Source organism: Equus quagga, chromosome 5 (assembly GCF_021613505.1).
Source record: "Equus quagga isolate Etosha38 chromosome 5, UCLA_HA_Equagga_1.0, whole genome shotgun sequence".
Lineage (NCBI taxonomy): Eukaryota > Metazoa > Chordata > Mammalia > Perissodactyla > Equidae > Equus > Equus quagga.
In genome coordinates this window covers 97,652,787-97,679,536 of record NC_060271.1, presented here as the reverse complement: position 1 = coordinate 97,679,536, position 26,750 = coordinate 97,652,787, and the positions used below count along the sequence as shown (strand labels likewise).

The following is a 26,750-nucleotide window of genomic DNA, read 5'->3' as shown; positions in this document are numbered from 1 at the left end:
TGGATGGATGGGGCATCGTCGCCCTTTATATATATCATCTTCTAAATCATATTGATTTGTTTTCATGTGCTTATATTCTCTTAATGAAAATAATTTAACCATTATCCTCACTTGTTTTGTACACATACAATAAAGCATAGAAGTGAATTTTTCTGGCATACTGCTTTAGCCTCCGAAATAGTGTAAAAGAGCAGATTATAATAAACGTTATTATTTGCAATTTGAGCTATCCTCCATTTAAATGTATTGTATTTTCAAATAACCCACACAGCAAGAATAAACTCCTTTGCTATTTCCTAGGCTTTGCCTAGATTTGCCTGTCATCAGGAATTCACTCCATTCCCCAAACTTCATTTAAGTCTTTGCGTCCAATTAGTGTTATGCCAGCATGCCCCTCTAATCTCTTCTGTTACTTTCCTAGTTCTTTGTACTCGGTTCCCATTTTAAATCGCCTATGAAAATATCACAGTTTTTACATGCTTAAACTCAGCAATGAGTATCTTTTCAAAACATTATAGTTTCCCCAGTTCTATCTGGTTTCCGGCAATAGTTAACATCTAAATACATCAAGCCTACATCAAGATTTCCTTGAAGCCCTATCAAGAGTCTGTGGTGCAAAGTGGGTCTGTAATGGGTCTCATCTTATTAGATTTCCGCATTATTTTCCAAATATTTTCACCTATTTATTCTACTTGGTAAAGTTGGCTAGAGATATCAAAAAATCAGACGAACTGTCTGAAATTGTGAATTTCTGACTCTTCAAGATGGTCCAACTACTTGCACAAATCTGAAGTAAGTGTTAGCAATCTGAATTGGCTCACTATGGGCAACAGTGGGAGAGGTCAGCTTCCTGTGCAGACAATAATGAGAGCTCTGATGGAGAGAATTTAAAAGCAGTAATAAATCTGATTAAAAGTCAGCCTGCTTTTTGTTACTGCAGTGCGTCAGCAGTTCTAAACTACCGGTGATAAACATTCCTCCAAAGAGTGGACCATTAGCACTGTCGCTCCCCCACCTATGGTAAACCACCATAACAGAAAAATGATGAAATTCTGCTAAACCTCTGGAAAAGTTTTATACCTGCTAATCTGTAACATGATAGGCAAAATTATACCACTTTATACTCTTCTCCTTTCCATTTTAGGGACAACTAGTTGAGCTTCCTTCCCAGACTTATGTGAATGTCAATAGTATAAATTGAAATGAGAATTTCGCGTCCTGTATATCACATGCGTATCTTTCTCTTAAAGAAGTATGTGTATCATTTTTTTTAAAAAACCAACAACTTGCATTTTAAAACTGTCTTTACTCTGCATATGAAGAAAACTAATTATTTTATTTCCTTCTTATATGTACCATCTTTATTTTCTACAAATATTGGTCAATCCAAGAAAATTCAAGACTAAGCAACACACAGTATTTATGTCAGCATTGTAATATGCACTCTGAGTGTTCATTAATTTATTACTCAAAAACTGTTTAGTAAGTGTCCACTGTGTACCAAGCTCAGTGTGAGATGCTGAGCATTTACAGATTAATAACGCACAGATTTTGACTTGAAGGTACTTGTCATAAAGAAAATGAAAGTAGAGGTCATAGGCTCTGATAGATAGATAACTATCTATCTATCTATCTATCTGCCTTTCTATCTACTTATCTGAATGTCTATTTATCTATCTCTCCAAAGTGCTAGGAAAACAGGAAATGCCTTCTGCTTAGGGTTGTTTGGGAAAGCTTCAAGTGAAATGAGAAGTCTAAAATCATCCCATACCATCAACATTGGCAAAGCTTTAGAACTTTACAAATGTGGAGTCAATTATTAATAAGGTCACAGGTACAGTTGCAGCACAGGAAAAAAAGAGGAAATAAGAACACTTCCGTCAGAGCGGGCAACATATGCAAAGACTGAAAGCAGAAAGTTGCATTTGGTGTTTAGGGAATATGAACAGTCTATTATTACTAGTCTACCAATGAAAAATTTCTAAGTAAGCGCTTTACACATGCTTCTCTTTTTCCTTTTCTGAATCAAGTTCCCAAATAATATAAAATGCAAGGCCACACTGACAAGAGTATATAAGACAATGACGCAATTAAATACAACATGGACAACTTCAGTCACAAGTGTAATTAAACTTCTACCTGAAACTACAATGAAAATTCCCACTTTGGACAGTGGAAAGCCGTCAGTTCACAACAGAAAGAGTGGGTCATCTAGCTGCCTTGTGATGTCTTATTTTCCATCCTGTTATTACAGGCTGCATGTTGACTCTGTCTAGAATTACAACTAATGGCCAGTTAACACTGTGGAAAAGTCAGATATAGGAATGTCACCACAAAATTTGAAAGAACCTTGGTGAATCCTTTTCATTTCTGAGATATGAGCATTAGAATCACAGAACTGTCCTTTAGTAGAATGTGAATATTTTCTAGTTTCTTTTGAAAGAAATTGATAGTCCCTTTGGATCCATGGACACAAGTACCTACACTATTTTATAGCTATACCCACAGGCTTTTGATACATATTCAGGGATAGCTGCTGTAGTGGTAAACTAAGAGGTGTAGAAAATAGGAAAATAAGTTTTCCTCAAGTGTTTCAGTGCCAGAGTTTTACTGCTGAATTTTAAATGCTGGGCTATATTTAGTGACGATTTCATAATAGCTAGCATAACATGGCACAGCAAATAGAGACTCCTCATGTGGTTAGCCTGCCAGTATCTTGGGGAATCTATACTTGAATATATTTGTTACCTAGTCCTTGGATAGTGTTAGCCAAATTCAGACTCATTTTTCATATTTCGAGATTTGGGTGACCATGTGTGAATCTCTACTGCCTGGAATAGGGTCCAGCACACAAAAGGAAGAAAGAAAAAAAAGGACAGGAGAGAGAGAAGGAAAAAGAGTGGTAGCAGAGTAGGCACAAGGATATTAAACAAGAAAAAAAGACCACCTACTGTGTGCCAGGTGCTCTACTAAGACCTGTGCTTATGCAAGTTTAGTGGATACTCCCAAAGAATCTGTTATCAAGATAAACATGATTTGGGGGCCGGACTTGTGGTGTAGTGGCTAAGTTTGGTGCACTCCGCTTCAGCCGCTTTAGTTCACAGGTTTGGATCCTAGGCGTGGACCTACACCACTTGTCAGCCATGCTGTAGTGGTGACCAACATGAAAAGTGGAGTACGATTGGCACAGATGCTAGCTCAGGGCTAATCTTCCTTGAGCAAAAAAAAGAAAGAGGAAGATTGGCAACAGATGTTGGCTCAGGGCTAATCTACCTCAGCCAAAAGAAAAAAACAAAAGATAAACATGATTTTAAATTTCCCATTATTATTGGCTCATATTTTACCCCATGCAATAGTCCAACACTGACGTCCAAACATGTAACAAACAGTATTGGGGCTTCCTCAATAGCACAGTATTTATTCCATGTAATAATGAAGATGAATTCAGCTTCCCCCACACTCCTCTCAGGGGAGTCTCCAGATCCTGCTTGATTAGGAAAATCCTAACAGAGGACAAAATGGGCCAGGGCCACCATTTACCCTACCAAATCTACAAATTGGGTGGTAAGATCTATTTTAGAAGAAGCTTTCCACAGAATGTGGGTAATTCCAGTGTCAGGGTGGTGTCTAGCACGTTGGCAACACTCACAACATGTGAAATAATAAAAACGTGTTGCTTCAATGTGCCTATTATTAAAAAGGGACTAAAATATCTTCTCTCCTTTAAATTTGTTTCTGAGTTTCAATTGTGTCAGTGATGCCGTTAATAATAGATTGTACAGACATACACAAGCTTTGCATAATTTCTGTATAGGTTCACTGATAATCTAAATGTCTGAGCAATGGTTCTTGCTATAAAACCCAAAATTACTACGTGGCTCACCCTCACCCTCGAGAATATAACACCTTGAGAAGCACATTTTATATGTTAGGTATACAAAAGATATTTGCTAATTTGTACTCTTAGGTAAAAGCATCGTGGGTTTACAGGGAACATAATACCATAGTTGAAAAAATGTATAGATACATACAGATACGCTGCTAGGTTTTGTTTTGTTTAGTTATCATTTAGAATGCTTACTGGAGGAACCATTGGTTAATATTGGTGTTATCTGTCTGCTTGAGATCTTATATAAAGAGAACAGTGATGAGGAGAATACAGTAAGAGCTGTTCGGTAAGTGTTGTATAATGGCCGAAGGATTAGTTAATCCTTCTCTTGAGGTTCCAGCCAAAGGATGTTAATATATTTTTTACTGTTGGGGAGCTTTTCAGTGATGCCAACAGACAAGAAAGTCTAATATGTGTTCTAGATGATATAAATTTAAAAATTATCTCAGAGATTTAAATTCAATCTTGACTTAGTTTACTGAACAAAGCTTACTGCTTTACATAAAATGTGAAACAAAAACAAGCATTGTTAACACACACTCAAACACACACAATTATCTTTTTTTTTTATACTCAGATGATTTGCTTTCTCCTCCCCCTCAAAGAAAATCATTATTACATGTAAAAGAGGAATAAACCAACAGGTGTAATGCAAACATACTTATGCATTTGAAAACCAGAAATTCACAAAAATATTACAGCACAAATCATTTGTGGTACTGGTCAAAACAAAAACAAGAAAATAAGGCTATATTCTTGCTATTTAATAAAAAGATATTCCTTTTTCCTACAACCAAGACTAAGAATATCAGAGAAGGTGCCAACCTCACCAGTCCTTTCTGAAAAATACCCACTGAAATTACTGCCACATGTTAATTAGATACAAAGTCTTAAGTCTCTTGATTTCTCCAGTGCTAACAAAGATTATATCAAGAATCATAAACTCGGTTTAGCCTAACTCACAGCTAGAAGTGCATGATGTTTTCCACATCCACGTTGAAGAAAGGAGTATATCATGAATTTTTAAGCTTCTTAATCAAAACATGTTACCAAGGACAGTTACAGAAATCATATTTGCACGATTCAGTACTATACTATGAATTAGATTCTGTCTGAGAACAGCTAGGAAATCAGCACAGGAAATTTCTGGACTGCTCAGTCAACAGTAATTTGAGATTGTTGTTTTGGTCTCTGGTGGTGGTGGCAGTGGTGGTGGGAGGTTGAGTGAAACAGCGCAGGGTATGGAGATCAGTGGACGGTTCTTCACTGTGCAGTGTATTTCCCCTTCATGGCCCTCTCCTGCTAAGTGCAAAAGTCAACTCTCCCCCTGAATCATTCATCACCTGTTCCTCTCCCCTCCCACACACACGGTCTAGGGGAATGGTGCTGTCTCTGTGTGGAGAACACCTCATTCAATAGAGAATTCAGCTCTGTTTATGCCGTACAATTGATGCTTTGATTTAGAAACATCAGTTCAGAGCTTTTCTTCAGTGACATGGAAAATAGCTTTAAAGGTAAGAAAGATGCTTTAATTTATACTTTGTACCTGAGGAATGCTTTTCACACAGAACTATCACTTGTATAATGATTACAATTATCAGACACATTTGTGTTTCTTTATATTTTAGGGTGAACCATATGAAATTTCCTCTTTTTTTTTTGGTAATAAATAATCGTCAAATAGCAGGAATTTTATATAGTTCAAATAGTACATTGACTCATTTGATCCTCACAATAAGCTTATGAAGCCATAATCCCCATTTTAAAGGTGGGAAACAGAGGTATTGAGACGCTAAGTAACCTGCCCACGGTCACCCAGCCAGCATGTGGGGAAAGTAAGGGTGAGATTTAGGTAGGCATTCTGACTTCCGGAGTTGATGCTATTGACCACTCTGCCATACTGTCCCCTAATGGCCCAGGCCAGTCTCACTCCTTCAGACTGTCAGCTGCTAGAACACAGAATTAGACTGGGAGAGACTGTCCAGGAAGAGAATGAAGGAGGGCGACGGGTAGGTGAAGAAAGAAAGGAGGTTTCCATGCAGAGGAACACAGAGGTGTGCAATGGCATAATTTCTAGGGGTCGCTGTGAGTAGTTACTGGGATCACGGGAAAAGGGTGTGGAGGGGCATGGAGAAAAACCTTCTAGGCAGACAGGAGGCAGCTGTGAAGGATGGACCCTGATGATCATCTGAGGAATCTGCCCTTTATCCTAAATACCTAAATATATTAAGGATGGGATGATATGACCATATTTCCATTTTCAAAAGAGCAGTCTGACCCCTGGATGGAGATGCCATCGACCTAGTTAAGATTATGAGAAGAACAAGAAGTGATGAGATAATGAACAGAGGACAGACTTAAGGGCAGAGGGCCAGATCAACTCAAAGTATGCTGTAAAGCAGGGGGCTGCATAACTTTGGGTAAATTATTTAGTTTCTGCATGCCTCAATTTTCTCTCAATAAGAATAGTAATACCATGCTTTACTTTCTGAGTCTTTAGCTCTTCCTTAAACACACATGTACCCTGGAATTTGATTACACTTCTGATTTAATTAACTAGACACTTAGAGTGTCTTGTATCAATAGGACCCACCGGCGGGGTATGTGCAGTTCACTCCCCCGTTCTGGCCTCGGGCAGACACGCCCCTGTACAGTCTGGGCCAGAGCTCATTCCCGCACACCTGGCCTGGCCCCTGGGGCAAGGTGCAGCTTCGCTGTGACTCTGAGTGTGTGTATGTGTGTGTGTGGTGTGGGGAGCGGGCAGAGGGGTGGCCAATGAGGACTGGCATTTGTTTAATAGGTGGCATGAGCCAGCCTCTGTTCAGACCAGTCTGAGACCCAGGGCACCTAGGTGTTTCTCATTCCAGGATTCCCCCACGGGCCCCTAGAACTCCCAGGATCCTGAAGAGATCAGACTTCCGCTGGGATGAGTGGTCGTGGCAGCAGCACCTGGGACCTGACTCTGCCATCCTCTGAGCCACTCCTGATGCTCAGCGCCTCCCCAGCCCATCCTTTCCTTACCTCTATCAGGACCACGTTTACTGCCTCTACACACCTGAAGAAACATAGCATACCTGCAGCTCCAACTGCGCCCTGTTTGCTTTTCTGGAAAGCCCTGGACTCCACCGACATGGACCAGGCCTCGCCCCAGCCCAAGGGAGTCCCCCATTAAATAAATAGATAAATAAATAAATCTTGGTATCACTTTAGCTCTTTTCCCTGCCTTCTAGTTTCCTCACACAGTAGTTGGTCACCATTGGCACTGTCCGCACAATCCTGCTGGATCTGAGAATATGTCTGAATTTTAATGTGTCAATATCCTTTTATAATTGATGCCTATATCACTAATAATCTATGCATGTCTATTCAAAAAGGATTCCCATTTCATGCCCCCGCACCACAAGCATCCCTCTCCTCTCTTTTCTCCTATAGCACTTAACACGCCACGTATGTTACTTGTTTTATTGTTTATTGTTCATCTCCCCAACTAGAACATAAGCTTAGTGCAGAAAAGTCTAATTTTGTTCAATGCTATATTTCCTGTGACTAGAGCAGTGCCTGGTATATAATGAATGCCTAGCAAATATGTTAAGTGAATGATCGGATGGATGGATGGATGCATGCATGCACGGATGGATGGATATATTTGTCTAGAACTAGCCTTATCAAAAAGACGTCTAAAACCAAGTTTGCATCTGCCAATAGAGCATCTTTTCATCCCGTAATTCCTCCAGACCCCAAAGAAAATGCACTGAGTAGAAGAATTTTCTCAAAGTAAACTCTTTAAAATGTATATAACCCGGCACTTTTGCTTACAGGCAACAAAGGGAAAAACACTTTCTAAATAGCAGTTGCTTACCTGCATTTAAAATTACAATGAATTACACTTTTCTTACCCAGCACCATTAGTTTCAGGAGAACATGCCTTTGTATATATTTTTAAATCTACACCCAAGTGTTTTTCTTTCCGCCATGCACTAAAATTTGCTGTAGAAATGTACATTAATTTAAGTGAATTCAGCAGAATGACTGGACTAGGGAAAATAAAATTAATTATTCATGTCACCAGTATTTTAAAATGCAGAGTGGTTAGCAGGAACATACATAATTTTAAGAAATGCAATTATTTTTAATAATGAAGCCACAACTAAGGTTAATTAATATTTTTAATAAAAAAATAACATTTTGTTCTTTGAAGTTACAAAATGTATTTTGTTAGTTTTAAGCATTTTTCATGGAAATATGTATGCACTCTGCTTACATTTTTCAAACAAATAGTATTACTTTTTCATGAGTATCTCCAAAGCCTCTAGGAAGCAATAGCAGTGTCCAATATATTCAAATGTTCTTTACTTGCTCAAACACTAATTGGGTTTCTTTTCAGAACATCCCAGGGGAATCAAATGCCATTCAATGTAGTAGGACATTGCATATGTGAAATACACGTGTCTGACAACCTACCAATGTTTTTAAATCTTCAGTAGTTCCTTTTGTTGAGTAGGTTTGCTAACTCCACTCAGAAAAAAGCCTAATCAGAACCACAGAATTGTCCCAATATATTTCACTCATATTTACTGATTCTGCCCTGCTCTATAATTTCTTACTAAGAGTTGAAACTATAATCCTTCCAGTCAAAAATCAGAATCTCTCAAAGCCTTATTCTCTCTCCTTTCTCAAGATTTTTGAAATGAGACGAAAAGAAGATGAAAAAGGCTATGGACTCTTGAAACCGGGTAAGGATACCAGAGTCAGTTTCTGCTCTGAATGTAAAGGACGGGGCTTCACTATTTATTATTCTTACGACGTATGATTTTCTTGCAAAGATAGATTTTATATATGCTGTGAAAGTAGACTGCAATATAATTATAGACCAAAGTGCAATGCTTTTGAGAGTCAAAAAAGGATGCTATTAATAATTATATCGGTACACCTGGTGCACGTTAGGACTATACAGGCCAACTGAGACTCACAGCCACTCTGCATAAAAGTCAAAGATGAAATCTATGCTTTGTTATATAATCATCAGAAGACCTAATTAAGAGCATCATAGCTAGAACCAATGAAATTTTAGAGCTGAGTACACTTTAAGATATTCGTAGTTCAACCCACTTATTATAGAGAGCTGGCAAGGCCAAGGTGCAGTGAGGTTAACCAATCTGTCCAAGTCACACAATAAGGTAGGTGGTTGTGTTGAAAGTGAAAACCAGGTCTCCTGATTTTCTGCGCTTTTTCTTTATACTGTACTCCCTCTAAGTAAAAGGCATTCCTATGGATCCATATTCTCTACAAGTTTATAAAATATTCTTGAAGGAATGAAACAAAAAGTCACAATATGTGATACAAAGCCTAGACCGGAAGAAAAGTCACAATCTTGATCTTAAAAGAAACAGCACAGCTCCACTGCCCTCTCTTGACAGACTGGCAAGCAAAGGGAGTATGCCTGTTGGTTTACTTTTACTTATTTACGTAAAGCTACATAGACATCGTAAGACATTGCCAAGTTATTCAGAAGAGGGGGTACACTTAGCAGCCAAAAATCTTACATGACACTCCTGCCCCCAACCCAAGAAGCTCTCAGCATCCTGAAGAACTTCATGTTATCAATTATTCACAAATGTTAACTTTCTGAGATTAGCCTTATAGAACGTTCTCTTTTTTTAAGATGAGCAAGTCTCACAGAAACATTTAGACATTAAATATTCTAAGTAAAACAAATTTTATCAACTTTATGTAATCCATATAAAAAGTACTATTAATATTATAAACACATTGAAAAAGGTATTTAATCAGAAGGGTTGGTAAATGTACCCATTATTTCATGATATAAATCATGTCTTTCTAAAGTAAACATCAGTCTGAAAATTGATCATCATTCAGAGATGAAAAATTTCATTTTTTTTCCGTTTTAAAGCATATTTGCTTTTAAGGAGAAATATAAACAGGGTCTTATGGGACATTTTGATGAATATTCTTTTATATTCTATGATGCTGTGAAAACTGAAAATGCATTTCTCCCCTACTACTTGCCCTGCAGGATGGCTGAACAAACATCATCTCATCTATTCGAAATGAATCCAATCTAATTCTGGTTGACCAAAAATCTGTTTCCAGAGTTCTAAAACATGCAATCACCCCAAGGTACATTGCCATTGCAGCTTAAGTGACTCAGTGTTATCACTGAGGAAAATACACTTTGATTGAGAAAACAGTCTGGTATGGCATTTGAAAAATAAAATGACCCTTCCTGGTAATTGAGTAAGGCAGATGATAAAGGCAGGCAGATATGGCCACTACAGACAGGGTTTAAAGGAAGATGCTTCACACAACCTGCAAAAATGGGTCAAAGGCTACAGTCCTGGAATCAGTTACAAATCACTCTCATATTGAAACTTCAAGACTTTGGCAATTCTAAAAAACATTTAAATTCTACATATATCAGCAATCACCTTGTGGTTGGATGGCAATTTAAAAATTAATTGTGAAGTAAGGAAAATTTGCAACAAATTATTCTGTTACCTAAAAATAAATCATTTACTTTCTTCCCTAGAAGTTCCCCAAACTCACATACATACCTTATTATTGCCTGTAATCACATGATATCATTATATGAGAGAATTTTAAAGGCTTTTAGTCCAACTTTAAAACACTGTTGCCACAATTGAATATTCATAGCATATTAATCCAAATTATTTAATTGCTGTTATTGGTCTGTTAAAAATCTAAAATTTAAAATATCTATTTTTTAATGAGTGTAGTAATCCTTTATTTAAGTCAATATCTCCTCAAATGAACCAAGTAACACTAATTGATCAGACCATTTACTTCTATAAACCACTGCTATCTTTAAACATGCAATAGCTTATAATAAAAGAGATTCTTTTCACTGGCAATTAATGGGCAGTCAACTGTTTTCCTTTTATATTAATTAATATTATAAAATGCATAAATTTTTCTTTCTTCATTTCTAGGTGTTTAGCTTGCAAATTAAATAGCTATTTTATACATGTTTTCTTAAAAAATATTTCTTAATAAATTGCAGTTACTAATTGATAAAATATCATAAAAACAAGGCTGGTAATTCTTTATTTTGGGATACATCTGGCTTACCTAGGAACTTAGGCAGCTGTACTTTCATTAATGATGAAACAAGACTACTAAGAAAAATATCTGATTATTTCAAATTTTATTCATAGAAACAGTTCCAGTTCTGAAGGTCCTCTTATGAATTATTTTATATGAAGGAAATAGTCTATCAGTTGCTTTGTTTTTCATTTTTCTTGTGTCAGATTCACCTTAACGACCTGCTTATTGTCAAATAAACAATAAACCAACAACCACAATCATTAGTGAGGTATTAGGAAAGAATATGAAATGGAGCTGTTGGGCATGCATAAATCTGTCTACAGTCACAAGTCTTTATTCAAGGGGCTAAAAGCAATTATTAACAATCTTATAAACCCAAGCAAGATAGAGGAAATCAACAAAATGATTATGCTCGAAGCACACCTTGTTAGTCAAACTGTATATTCCATAAGGGCAGGGGTTTTTGTTTGTTGTTGCTAATGTATCCCTAGTGCCTAAAACAGTGAACAGCACATATACGACCAATAAATATGTATTGATGAACACCCTGTGAGACAACCCATTTTATTTTGTGGCCAAACGCAAATTTAAAAAGAGAGGGAGAGAGAAAAAAGAAAATGGTGCATATAGGTATATAATAGGCAATGCTACATTTATGAATTTACAGAATTTACAGTTTGTTGGTCATCTCTCTTCTCCTAGGACATTTTTTCTTCCTCTATTCTGTTCCTGCCACTCCTTTCTATTCAAAGTAAAAATCAGAATCTATTTTCTTCTTTTTCTGCTGAACATATGTTAATTACTAGCCAGGGTGCTGATATGAACAGAATTCACCTTCTTTTACTCTCTTTCTAAATTTGACACTTGATCTGTTTCAAATATTTGAAATAAAAGCAATTTAAAAAATGATTGTTGTCATTCTTGCTTCTTTAGAATGTGGTTTTCTAGAAAAGTATGGCTCATGTATTTGGAAAGCTTTATATGGCACCTACTGGAGACACTCACTAACTATTAAAAACAAAACAAAAGAAAATAATCAATTTTGGACCAAGGGGAACATAACAATTTTGAAAGAATTAACAACAGAATATATACAAAGGCTATAAATGTCAACAGGGGTCCAATAGCATTTAATAGCATTTCAACAGCATTCCAATAGCTTTCCATTAAATGTGAGCTCTATGAGGCAGGTAGAGTTTTTCTCTTGTTCTTCACCAATGTAATGCCAATACCTAAACCAGTGCCTGATACATAGTAGGAAATCAATAAGTGTATCTTGATTGAATTAATATACTTCCAAGTTGTACAAATTCAACATTTAAAAATTCTGTTTTTCAAAAATTTTAGACATAAGATGGGACAATAAGCTCATTGAAGGGAATTCTTTGTGAAGGCAGTTGGCCACATATACAAAATATGTTAGCCCAAGACAGATATTAAGTACCATATTTTGGGTCTTTGTCCTCAAACTAACAGTGCATTATTCTCATAGACAGTAAAAGGGTAGACATATCATTCTCCATGAGAGTCACATGCCTACCAATTCAAAATTTTAAGACTTCAAAATACAATAGAAGTATTGTAGGCAATTTCTCTTTTAAGATTTTCAGATTTGCTTCTATTTTATTTTATTTTGATGAAGTGCTGAGCTTGAACATACAAGGCCTTTCAAATACTTCATTAATTTACTTGCTCATGTAAATAAAAAAGTGAAAACCCTGTGTAATTAGCAGCCAATCCCCTCAGCATGGGCTACACCAAGGTTATTAAATCAAGACTACCAGCTAGCAGCTAACAAACCAACACAAAGCAGTTTATAAAAGTCCACAAATCTCAGAAGAACAACATATACACATTTCATATTCAAACTGAGTGCATTTCATTAAGCAAGTCTCAAAGGAAGCCATAATGCCTCAGATCAGAAACAATCCCATTTTAGAAAAGACACATATGCAGAAAAACCCACTTTCATAATCACAGGTCCAAAATGAAGGAAAGAAATCCACATACTCACCTGGCTAACGGGTTCTTTCGTAGGAGGCTTTCCTCTTCTGGCTGTGCTAGTAGCCAGGGTCGTGGTAGTCTCCATAATTGATGTGGACATCTCTGACTGCATGGCAGTGGCTGTCGACTCAGTTGTCATAGAGGAAGGCACTTCACCAACCAGTCTCACATTTCCCACTATGGCGATGTTGGCATCATTTTCGGCTGCCATATTCAGAACTTTCAAGCCATTGTAGTAAAGCCCAGAGAGCTGGCCCTGGAAGGGCTGGCCCTGCTCTTTCCCGCCAATTATTATGGTTGCTTGGCTATTGAAGATTGTGAGCTGACGCCCTGTAAAAATAATATTACATACATGCAAAAATGTTGATTGTGAACTCTACATTCTACAAAGGATGATAAAACAGATCTTTCATGGGGTGAATAATGAGAGCAATAAACTATAAGAGAGGCATTTGACTCATAATTCATTGCTTATAAATGAGGTGTCCATGAAATGCATAATCATTGGCAAATACTTGTAAATTCTCAACTTATTGTAAATGTAGTGCTTTTGCTAAAAGACCAATCAAAGATATGTATTATAAATCAATTTTTAGTGGATCCCTTTTCCCTTTTACCTCAAGATCTTATACTATTGGTCTCCTAAGTCTAAATTAATTTAAAAAAAAAGTGAGAGATCTAACATTTCAAGTATTTGTCATTTTAAAATTATACTGACAGAAATTAATCTAAGCAGCTAAAATCTAATTTTAAATTTATGGTAAAAATTTTGTACTTCATGTAATGGCCACATGTATCTATCTGCTATTCTTTAGAAACGTTTATTTTTTGAAGGCAATAGTCCATTGTTATTTGAATTATTCTATTTTTCCGGCAATCACACTGAAAAGAAATGCATGGTTTACACTGAGCATGTCAGAGACAAAAAAATTCCAAAAATACTTTTCTGATTGGCTTTCAGCAAGTCTATCAAAACAAAACAGAATGAAAAAAATAGCTTCAGATGTAAAAAGCAGCTTCAGGAATGATACACAAACCGATGGAGAAATTATGGCACATTTCCATCAAACAGCAATCCTCAGCAACAGTACCAATATCATCAAATTGAGTATCCAGTTTTAGCAGATTGCTCTCTGCTCATAAAAAGCATGCACACAACTTTAAGTTCACTTTTAATCAGGGCTTGTTCCCAAATGCTCTTAGAAGGTTGCAAACGTTAAAGGGACTTCATTTTGACTGGCAATCCATATTGCCCACTATTTAAGATGCCTAGAGTTTAAACCAAGAGTTTGTTGTTTTTGTTTTTCAGGACCATCATAAAGATATCAGAACTACATATATTTTAGTTAATAATTTAGAGGCTGGAACATGTAATATAATCTATGAATGATTTATCATTTTGGGTTAATGCTTGCTGTGAGTACCTTCATAGATTGAGTTAGTGGATTATATTTAACAGTCCCTTTAACCTTAAGTTAACAGGGTAAGATTATTAAACAGCTGGTACGTCTAAAAATGTATAGAAATTATTATACAAGGTATGCAAATATTGCTATCTACATTTTACTGTTTTAAATTTGTTTTTAATTTAGTTTTACGGAAAATTTATTTTTTATGTTTATTAGTGTTACAATGAAGTACTACTTGGTTATGTTCAAATTATTTTTTTATTTGAAGTTTTAATCAATGTTTTTTACCTTTGTCGAGTAGCCATTCATCAACTACTCGACCAAGTCGATATGGAATTCGCTGTCTAGCAATCGCCAGGCGCTCGTTATCATTGTTTCCTTTAAAGTTTAAAGAGACATTTCATTGGTTAAAATCTGTAAGGTCAAAGGTTAAAAGTTAATACTTAAAGCTTGAGCTATACAGTTGCCACATGATTTTTTGAAATTTGGAATTTTAAAAAGTTCTACCTAGAACATTTCATGTTTCAGACTTGTCATTCATTCATTTATTTTATTTTAGCAAACAAAATTATTCCTATGTTAATTGAAAATTAGAAATCTGCATTTGAGCTAGGTTATTAAACTTATGTTATAGACAGACCCGAACAACCAATTTAAACAGCATAGAATAGCTTTACAAAAAAATGACCATTGATCTCAGGGTTTTGTCTTTTTGATGTTTCTTATTAACTAGTTAAACATGTTCAGGTGAAACAGGTTTAAGTTTTCAAAATACATTCAACCTCTTATTCCAGATTAGTAATTTATGAACACCAAACTTAATACCGTCTTTGGCACACTGAAGCATCTAAAATAGACCTAGCATACTTTATGACCTAGTCAGAAAATAGAAACTCTTATTCATCTCATTTAAGGAAACCACAAAGTCCAAATAATTCTTCACAATAGTTCCACACAAATTGGTTTATCAATCACTTGGACATCACAAGAGAATACATCTTGCATCATCCAAATATGTTATTATAGGAAAAGGCTTTGACAAAAGTGACCTTATATGACTGTCCTTAGTTTCATTTAAAGCTTAACATGTTGAAATAAGTAACATTTGAAAAGAATTATATGTATGTTTTTATATACTGAAATATCTGCTTTTTATTAAACTATCGTAAAGAAGACATGATAGCTTAAGGAACAAATACAAGCCACAAACACTGGTCCCTATTCAGAGATCTAAACTAAATGCAAGCTTTGCTTCTTTGAACAAAAAATTATCTGAGAGAAAAACCAGTTTAAATTGACCTTGAATAATGCTTGCTATAGATGGGTGTTTTCTTGATCTATAAAGCACTTAGGAAGAATCTAGGCTGCCATCTCAGCGCTCAATCGTGTATATTGTAAGAAGTTATTCCATTCCATGAAAATTAAATAATATAGAATTTTGAGCTAAGATATTTTAACAACAGCTCAGATGAGGACTCAGAGGTCAAAAGAAATGTTGAATGGTAGTACTGCCCACAAGAAAAGACTAGAGCATTTTGCTAGGAAAGATGATAAATATAAATTCTCGGGGCTGGCCCCGTGGCCGAGTGGTTAAGTTCGCGCGCTCCGCTGCAGGCGGCCCAGTGTTTCGTCGGTTCGAATCCTGGGCGCGGACATGGCACTGCTCGTCAGACCACGCTGAGGCAGCGTCCCTCATGCCACAACTAGAGGAACCCACAACGAAGAATACACAACTATGTACCGGGGGGGCTTTGGGGAGAAAAAGGAAAAATTAAAATCTTTAAAAAAAAAAATATATATAAATTCTCCTCAGATTTTAGAACATGTAATTTATAAGTGTTTTCTTATGCTAGTCTTATTATACACTATACTTACCACAATAAACCCACCATGATATTGGTCACACACTTCTAGAGAAATAGAAAAGAACTACCTTTTAGATCTTAATTTGTCCTTTGAATGTCTATATGACTGAAAATATTTCATACATTAATATTTAATTTAAAATGTAAATATCAAAGTGAAACAAAATACAAAGTTTAGTAAAAACATTTATATGTAATTCTGTGTGTTGTGCAATCATTAAAATGCTATAAAACAATATTTTATCCTATGGGAATATATTTTTAGTATATCGATATTTTTAAAGAACCCAAGGATGCAAATAGCTTAAATTCCAAGCCTATCTTCCTTTTAGAAGACTGTGCACAATTTCTGTTCTTTTGTGGGCTTGTTTATATATATATATTTGGAAAAATATACTAAAATCTAATACTGATTATATTAATGCAGTGTGGTTATTGATGAATATGTGTTTTGGGCTTATATATAATTTAAGCAACAAACATGTTTATGTGCATAACTTGGTAATCAGACGTGAGATATTTTTCAAAAACACATACCCTTTGCTCTATGGACTTTGTTGTTGGCCAACACACATATCAATTCACACTGTTATAACTCTCCTGATGACTTTATAATTAGGTGGCTCCTTGTGCTGTTTTTCATGTTAGAGTATTCCCATCATCAGAAATGATTCATTATTCCCTCACACACCACCCAAATCTGGGCCTCAAATCACCTCTTGCCCAATTACTACTGCAGTGTATTAACAGTACTCTCTGCAATCATTCCACCCATTCTTCCTATGTCAGCCAATATCTAATCTTGCACTTGTCTATTTTAATCCTTGCATTACCTTTAGGATAAAATCTCAAACCCCTCATGAGGTTTATGAGAACTCCCATGATGCAGTCTCTTCCTACCTTTCCTGCTTATGGCTGTCACTGCCTTGCTCTCCTCTTTCCATCCTCATGAGACTTTTTTTCAACTCTTCTAGAACTCTCCTAACCTCTGGACTTCCATACTGGTAGCTTCCTTTATTTGAAATACTCTTCCTCACTCTCACCCTATGCCCATATTTTCTTAGCCAAACATGACTCATTAATGGAATCTTCTTGGCAGGAGTATTATTTCCTCAAGAGGTCTTCCCTCATGTCCTCAAGTTAGATTAGGACACCTGAGTACATGCTTTCCTAGTGTCTGATACATGCCCTTTAGAAACAAGCTTTGACTCTGTAATTGCATATTCAATAAATATTTTCCCTTTAAACTCTGAAGTTCCACGAGGTCAGGTAGTGTTTATTTTTGTACTCGTAGTGCTTGCACAATACCTATGATATAACCTCCTATGAAATATCTAAGGAATGAAGCAGTGAAGGAAAACTGGTTTTTAATTCTGATAGTGTCTGTGGCACCACTGTAGCCTAACAAAATGCACAAGAAAAACAAAGCAAATATTTGTGCCCGGAGAATAGAACATATGTAGCTAAGCTTCCCTTTGTACTTTCCAAAGAAAATGTCACATATTTAAACAATAATCTTATTTCTTTTATGATTGACACTGATTTGAATGTCTATACAGTCAATTAGTTCATTATTTGCTTAGTAATAACTGCCCAATGCCACAAAATAGATAATCATGGTTATCATTAGGAGGGGAAATAGAGAAGTCCTAAATAAGACTGGTGGAGAAAACTGAAGGCATTATGTATTCTTTTTGAATGACTTTTAAAAGAGCACATAAACACACATGAATACATATACACACAAATACATACATACAATTTCCCCTCATACCTTTGACTGGCACACACAGAACAATTAACACGATTAATATGGCATGATTTAAGTCAAAAATAGCTTTGGAAGATTCTTGAGGAGACTTAGCTATATAAGAACAGAATCATTACATTCCCAATGAATAACAAAGAGGTCAGCTAACAACAAGAAAGAGAAAATACAGTAGGCAGCAGAGATAGGTGTCTCAGATGTGATAATTAAGAAAGGTAGTCACACAAATGGGCTCCCAAAATCCCCTTACCCACAAGTGTCAGATGTCTTCTAGAGCATTCTTTTTTTAACTGGAAGACTTGATTTTGAAATCAAAGGACAGACTTTATTCTTAATTGGGGTAATGGATAGGAAATCAGATGGTGCTTACTTCAATTCAATAAATGTTGACTTTTTTCTCCAGATGCTTTCTTCTTCTACTAGAATTAAAAACTGACTTTTCTCGTGACAAAATTATATATAAATACACTCTTGAAAAATGAAGACATATCTAAATACAGTATAGTGACAATGACTTTTTAACAATTGATTCCCAAATTCCTTCTACTACTGGGTATAAAATAGTTTAGATTGTATAGGTTCACCAGAAATAAACCTACAATTTGCCTCTACCTCCTGATTTTCATTAACAAGCTGCATATGGAAAGCCATAACTGAGTTATATTATTTTAAGAAATTTCTCAAAATGCATTTCATTTCTTTACAAATTCATGGTGATAGGTTATTTACAAAGTATCCAATAACTCTATGATTGTGTTCTTTTTATTTAATCCTGTCCATAGTTTGCCATACATCTATATTACATGCAATATATTACATGCAATATAAAGTACATAAAACAACCCATTTGACTGGGGAAGTTCAAAGATTAATATAATTTTTGATGACCTTTTCCTTTCTTTGAAAATGGTTGGGATCTAAAACCAAATGTGCTGGGGTATAGAAACATTACATGGAGCTTCTGTGCTTGGTGAAAGGAAGCAGGCTTATACTGATAGGAGAGATTACAAATAAGTGGAATGTACCTGAAAATTCAAATAAAACCGAAGATGAGAAGCTATTTGCATCTTCAAGTTTCCTAAATCAGAGGCAAGGATAAAGCAATAAGAACCCAATTATACAAGACCTATTCATTTTGAAATTATTAAAAGGGTCCAAGAAGAATTTCAACTTTTTAAAAAGCATGCAAATCAACTACAGCAATCTACTGAGGACATAAATTAGGTTTATGAAAACAGAGCTTCTCACTGACAAGTTAAAAGATAATAATTTACTCTCATACTCCCTTCACTCTAACAAATGTGGAATGAGGTTTTCTTGTTGATTTCTTTTCTTTTTCCTCCAGTTAATTTTATGAGGGTTAAATATGTTGGTACCTCCACTGAGAATGTCACTAGCAAAATACAGGACTCTGCTGAAGCAATTTTCAAAAAAATGAAACAGGATGAAAACTTTGGGTTTATTTTTCTTTGAATTTTTGAAGGATTCAGTATTTTTTAAATTAAATAATGTTTAAAATTAAAATAATATTGACATATAACATTATTTTAGTTTCAGGATTCAGTGTTTTTGACAAAAGGCAGGCCCCCTGTAGTAACCCCACCACAACCAATTAATAGGCACAAGCTCTAATTGGAGTGGCCATTCAGACATGTTAAATATAAGGGTATTTCAAACAAGGTTGCGGCAGTGAAGAATAAAAAGGAAAATCTGATCATTTAGACTTAGAGTGTAACATCCTCTACTTTGACTGAACCCCAGATAGTTCATTTTCCTACCTAACCAATAATATTTAGTCACAGTATAGTATAGTAATTTTGTATGAACCAGTAGACTTCAAGGAAACGAGTAATTTCAAAGAATCAAGGTAAGCAGCAAGGGGTAATAAAACTCAAATCCTTGAGTTGGAGTTAAATTTCATGGTGGCACTCAGAGAACAAGGGGAAATAAAATTGTAATCATATTTTTATGACTATTGGTCAGTAGAGACAAGCTATATGAACTTCGCTAATACATAGTTTTTCTTCTCTCATTTTCATAGATCTTCTTCCCTGATGTGTAATTTCTCCTTGGAAATAAAAGTGTCAGTTTTTAATATGACATAGTAATATCCTTGGGAAAAAATAAGGAAAAGCAATGCTATGAACCCAACAGAATAATATGTAAGTAAAACAAAGAAACTTACTTCTTCTGAAGGCTTCCTATTTCCTGAGTTTTTAACATTGGAAAAGGAAACACAAAAGGGTTCTGAAAATCTATAGATACTTCCAGAGAAGTATGATTCCAGGAGTCTGATTTTAGATCTTTTGCTTTTAAACGGGAACACGTCATTTGGATATACTTAGGACCATAAAGTAAGGTAAAAGTTCAACATAGTTTTGCAAAATTACTCTAGGTTTAAAAGCAGCATTACCACATGATTTGCAAATAAATGCCCTATGTGTGGTTGTTATGAGAACCATACAATACAATAATACCTAAATTAGCTGGTAATTTTCCAAATAAGTGGATTTTGAACACCACTGACACTCTTCAAGGAACAAACTTGTGAAAGAAATGTAGCTGTTCTAATGAAAATATTTTTCCTGTGTATTATATTATTTGCTATATCATTAAGATATGCACACAAAAATATACAGTCATTCACTGCATAATGACATTTAGGTCAACAACAGACTGCATATACGATAGTGGTCCCATAAGATTAGTACTGTATAGCCTAGGTGTGTAGTGGGCTATGCCATCTAGGTTTGTGTAAGTACTGCAGGGGAGGAAAAAATTTTCCTCTACGCTTCTAGGTTCTTCTGGTTGGGCTAAGAGTTAAATTGACATGAGGCAGATTAACAGGAGAAAAACAAACAAAAGTTTAATAACGTTTATACATGGGACAAACCCAGGAAAACTGAGTAACTTGCTACAATGGCTGAAGCCCTCACCTTAAATGACATCCTCAGCTAAAGACAAAAGAAAATGTTGGGGGTGGGGAGAGTCAGGAACTTCAAAAGGAAGGGAGGCAATTCACAGGTAGGTGTAAAGGAGCAAACTTGCCAAACTTGTTTCAAAAACAAGCATTTCTTTGGCCACACAGAAACAGAAGAACACAAAGGGGAGCTCAACAAACAGGCTTTTCTACGTTCCTCCCTGTCTATCACCTAGTTCATGTTATGCTAAAGTGATAGCTCACTTCCTGAGACAGGGTTTTTTTATCTGAATTCTTTTAGGCAGTTACGGGGAAGGTAACAAGAAAAACTTTCTGAGTCTTTTGTTTCTTAAAAATAATCAGCCTAAAATAATCTTCACGTTAAAGGGAGACATTTTGGGGTGGCAAATTTTGTTGCCCTTCAGTATACTCTATGATGTTAACACAACAATGAAATCACGTAATGACACATTTCTTAGAACATGTCCCCATCGTTAAGTGATGCATGACTGTACATCTATTTGGCTCCTGCCTACTTCTCCAGTTTCATCCTGAGCTACTTATTTCTAACTCTTTAAATTCTAGTTACCCTAAACTTCTTCAATTCCTTTAACCAAGCTAATCCTCTTTCAAGATGCCATTGTCTTTGCCTTGTAAATTTCCTCCATCTCTGGGTACTCCTCAACACTCTCATACCCACCCAACATACACATAAGTGCATGAACACTCACACACACACACACCCCCCTGAGTCTGGCCAACTTATTTCTCCTTTAAATATTAGTTTATATGTTTCTCAAGGAGGCATTCCCTGTGGCCCCACCCCTCCACCAAATTAGCCTAGAGCTTACGTTCTAACAACACTCAGTAGCAGTATCTATAACCATATGAAATGATTTTGTGTAATTGATTCTAGATTATAAGTTCTTTGCAAGCAGGGGCCATGTCTGGTCCATCAGTTCACTGTCATATATATATATATATGGCATATATAATATTATATTATATATTATATTTATTATTATAATTAAACATATAAAAATATACATATTAAAGAAAATATAAGACCAACAGAAAATGGGAAAATAAACTATTGAGTAGCTTTTATGTTTTATGCATTGTGCCATTTGCTTATATAGGTTATCTTCTTTAGTCTTCATATTGATCCCAGACCATAAGTATCTTTTACTTTGTAGATGGAAAAATTGAGGCTCAGGGAGATAATATAACGAGTGTTGGGTCATGCATAATAGATGGAGGAAGCATTTGAAACCAGAGATATTTGACTCCAAAGCTATTCCATAGGATAGTTATTAAAGCAAAGTCTCAAACAGCCTGAGTTGTGAAGGCCCAACATCTTCCTTTTAATCATTATGGCACTCTTTTATATAATGAAAATGTCATGTTCTTGTCTGTAAAGGTTCTGCCTCATAAAGTTTGGGGTGAGTTTTCCCTCTTGGGCATGCAAAATCAGTAACCTTCCCCAAATCCTTGAGGATTCATCAGGAGGATATTTTTATCATCTCTATTTTATAGATATAGTGAAGCAGAGGCAAGGAAAGTGATCAAAGTTCTACTACAGCTGAGATCCCAGTGAGGAGCAGTATTTCCTTTTCTTCCTTTTATAACAATGTCCTGCCATGTACAACCACTTGAGACATAAAATCTTCCAGGCATTCCTCGTCTTTACCCCTAATCTATAAGACAAGCTTCAAGCATAATAATCCACCAAGTTCACAGCTTTTTGATGCCAATCCTCTTCAGAGACAAGCTGGAAAAGGAAAGAGGGTCCTGGTCATGAGTCAAAAGACCACTCCTGTCCGTTGGCTTGTAAGAAGAGGGATGGAACTCTGCATCACATTAAAGTGAATTTTGCTAGGACTTCACATTTCCTCCTTTTTGTCTTCCTTGCTCATCTCTTACCTCTGTTCTCATGCTATTTATCAATAACCCAAGACATGCATCCACATCTACCCTTTCTAAACATATCTCATGTCCCCAAAAGACTTCATCTTCTTTCTCTAGTTCTAAAAATCAAATCCCTTGTTTCCTTAATATAGCTAAGCTAGACATTAGGAAAGCGATCTGACTCAAGGAAGTCAATACATAAGCACCAACTGTGTCCTCTGAAAGCACTCTGACATCCATGCATCAATACATCACATAGATCCTATCATTGAAGGGTTCACACTCTGTCTGCGGTGTCAAGGGGCAAAATCAGGAAAGTTAAATGGAAGTTCAAGATAATAGATGACTTGGCATAATTATACAATTAGCCACTATTTGAACTGTAGTTGCCACAGAAGTTCAGAGAGAACAATGGATTAAAGCAGACAAAGAAGGTGTGATAGAACACAAAGGATTTCACCTAGGTCACAAACAATCTAAATATTACTGAAATGATAACTAGATAAAAATGTGTTGTAATGTGTATATCAATCTCCAAACAGTTGATAATTGACTATTTTCTTTGACTTTGCAAAGCTATATACCCCTACATCTATACATACATACATATATATATATATATATACATATATATGTTTTTTTTTTTTTGGTGAGGAAGATTCTCCTTGAGCTAACATCTGTTACCATTTCCTCCTCTTTTTTTTTTGGCTTGAGAAAGCTTAGCCCTGAGCTAATATCGATGCCAATCTTCCTCCAATTTGTATGTGGGATGCCTCCACAGCATGGCTGATGGGTGGAGTAGGGTCTGCACTCGGGATGTGAACTTGCGGACCCAGGCCGCTGAAGCGGAGTGCACAGAACTTTAACCACTCAGCCACAGGGCCAGCCTCGTACATCTATCTTTTAAATAAATATATTCTTTAATATAATATATTTAGTCTCAAACTACTTGCAAATTTGAATAAAAATGGTTAAAATATTTATGCCACGTGAAGTGAAACACAATATACACAATGTTAAAACTACTAAAAAAGATACAATGCAAGTTGGCAAGAATTTGAGGGCAATATGTGAAAATGAAAACACTTGTGTTAGGATGGAAGCATTATAGGGGATCTTTTTCAAATTTTAATTTAATATTATTGATACTAAATTTATAGATATTTCAATTTTGTTCCCACTATTTCCTTTAAAACAAAAGCATTTTCTAGAAATTAAATGGAGTATCTTAACGCAATGCTATAGCAAGAGATGGTGGCACACCCCAAGTGCCCTGTCAGTCAGCCCACTTAAGAGCTACAGAAAGCGCAGACTGCTCAAGTAGGGTAGTTCTCTGTTCCTGACTGAGCTTCAGATGACAACCCAGCTCCTTATGTGGAACAGCAGGCCCTTCTACCCAGCTAAACCATATCTTCATGTGAGACTGCTGTGCTGTTGGGCATGGAAGGACACAGGTTGTCTACTAGAGTTCAACAGTGCTTTGGGGAATAAATTAGAAGCTTAGTGCATTTCTTAGTGGCTTAAGAAATTTCTACTTTCATGTCCCTCTGTTATGAGGAACTACATCAAGATATCTACTGTGCCTTTACACACAGATTTGTAGAAGCACTTGTTCCTACTAACTATTTACATTCAAAAACTTTATTTTGGATGTTGTTCCATCAGATTAACTAGAAATAAATGTAACCTTGTGAACTTTGGGTCTCATTGCCTCTGTGGAATGAGCAGTGATTTATGTGTTCTTCCCTAAGCCTTGTGATGCTGTTAGGTTCCTAATGGAGAGAATGAAGTATCATATCAAAAACCAGCAGCAAGAAATGAAAAGCAACAGGGACAAGCAGATAACAAAATACAGAATGTACTCTGATAAAGGTCATATTCCGTTATCACGCATACTAAAGAGTTCTTTTGTGCTAGCTGTGCAGCATTTAAGACAGAAGAATGTCTTAACAGCTTCAAAAACAGTCAGGGCCACTGATAGACATCACTCAATGGTGAGAATAAGAAAAATGGAATGTAAGAACAGCCTGCATAACCTTACAAATGGCATTTTGCCATTTTCCCAGATATGAGAATCTTAAGCACTTTCTAAATCATAATGTCATAACATTTAAGCTTATCCACCCTAATAAGAACTTACGTATGTATTCTCTAAGGCTTCTTTTCCTAGTTCTTAATTTCTGAAAATCAGAGAATTTTGTGGTACAGCTGGATTTTTTTACCTCCTCTCACCAACCTTGACTTTCAATCTATTCTTCTTAAGATTTAGATGGGTCTATGGAAGAGGAAATAAGTAAATGTCTCATATATGGTCTGATATGGCCTGTAAATTGTACTGAGAAAATTCCTCATTCTCCAGTTAAGAAAAATAAGTCTGATTACGACTGCACTTTGACCTCATTTTCAGTGGACTTCAATCTCTTTCCTCCACTTGTAATTATGATGCAGGAAGATTTTTTTTCAATTAGAAAGATGGGGTTTGTCAACTGCACACAAATTATTTAAGATTAAATGTTCTGGAAATGCAAAGGACAGGCTGGGATACAACTGTGGATCAGTGCTAGCCCTCTTCAATCCTATAAAATGTAAAATCTATGAATAAAATAATGAATTTTTTCTTTTGCAGATAAATCAAATACTATGGATTTGAACTTAAAACCCTAAAAGAACTTTTCCCCAATAAAAATTTATTTTGTCTGTCAGCAATTAATTCTTGGAAGTAAATACCCACGTGGTCAGATTCATTGTGGAAAGAGAATCCTTGATAGTTAAGGATACTGGGCTCTAATTCCTGGGTTCACATTCTGGCTTCACTGTTGGCTAGTGGGTAACGCTGGGCCAGGAGCATAACATCTTTCAATCTCAATTTTTTCATCTACAACAAAGGTATTTTAGAAGAATAAATGACATAACATATGTAAATCAGTACCTGGCACTGAGTAAGCATTCAGTAAATATTAGCCATTATATTGTGGTTGCATCATTATTTGTTGTCTGGTACCATTTGCCTAATATGATATATCTAGGAATACACAGATCACAGAAATTGTTTTGCATCCATCTGACTATAGGAAAGGAGATGAGGTAGGTGTAAAGAAGAGAGGAAAATAAATCTATTTTTCTTTCCTAGGACAAATAAAGGCCAGGGAACTAGACTTATTATAAGCGACGTCCTGAACCCCACAGGTGCTTTATCAAAATCACTGCATTTTCTCCCAAGCAATGTCAGCTTCATTCTCAGAGGTTTATGCATGGCTACCCGTAAGCCAGTGGGAATAACTGAAAGGCGATCGTTAAGTTGAGGAGGTCACATAAAAAGAAAATGCCCAGGGCATCCACCCCAAGAGAAAATGAAATTTAGGAGACCACCATCTGTTCTGTGCAGCACCATGGGGACAAAACTGCTCCTGGAATAAAAAATCTTTAGATATCATTGAGGTCTCAAAATGACAATTTAATCTGTATGTTAATGCTTCAAAGAGATGCACTTCAAATAGGATGTCTTAAACTCTTCCTTTCCCCCCATACTGCTTGTGGCAAAGAAGGGCCACAGAAACTGTAAACAGAAGCAGATACTGCGTGGCCCAAAGCAAATCAGTCTCATTATTTGTAAAATGAGATCGGTGAACTGTATGGCCTCTCAGATGGTCTCCAAAGCTAATGACTGAGGGTCCCAAGTTTAAGGTAGGGTTGTCAAGAAGACACACATTAGACCATCTTGTTAAAACATACTGTTCGTGGGTTTTTATGAGGGATTTAATTTAGAGTCATGAAAAACAAAACATCGTCAATGTTTCTAAATCTGCAACTATCTTTAAAATATCTTCACTTTAAAATGCAGTGAAATCTTTGACTTGGTACTTTTTTTCCTTTTCTTCTTTTTTTTAAACTATCTCATCGTGCT

The 26,750-nt window shown here is 35.9% G+C and overlaps 1 protein-coding gene across 5 annotated transcripts in view; it reads right to left on the bottom strand.

Annotated features, from left to right (window-relative positions):
- Positions 1–26,750, bottom strand: part of NRXN1 (neurexin 1) — a 1,071,934-nt gene that overhangs the window by 121,496 nt on the left and 923,688 nt on the right. For 4 of the 5 annotated variants that reach the window (XM_046659961.1, XM_046659962.1, XM_046659963.1 and 1 more), the window contains 2 exons: positions 14,674–14,763; positions 12,987–13,306 (listed from right to left, as the gene is read on the bottom strand). In XM_046659961.1, the coding sequence (XP_046515917.1) occupies positions 12,987–13,306; positions 14,674–14,763 (410 nt within the window). The remainder of the gene's footprint in view (positions 1–12,986; positions 13,307–14,673; positions 14,764–26,750) is intronic. The other variant, XM_046659966.1, reaches the window with a different exon arrangement.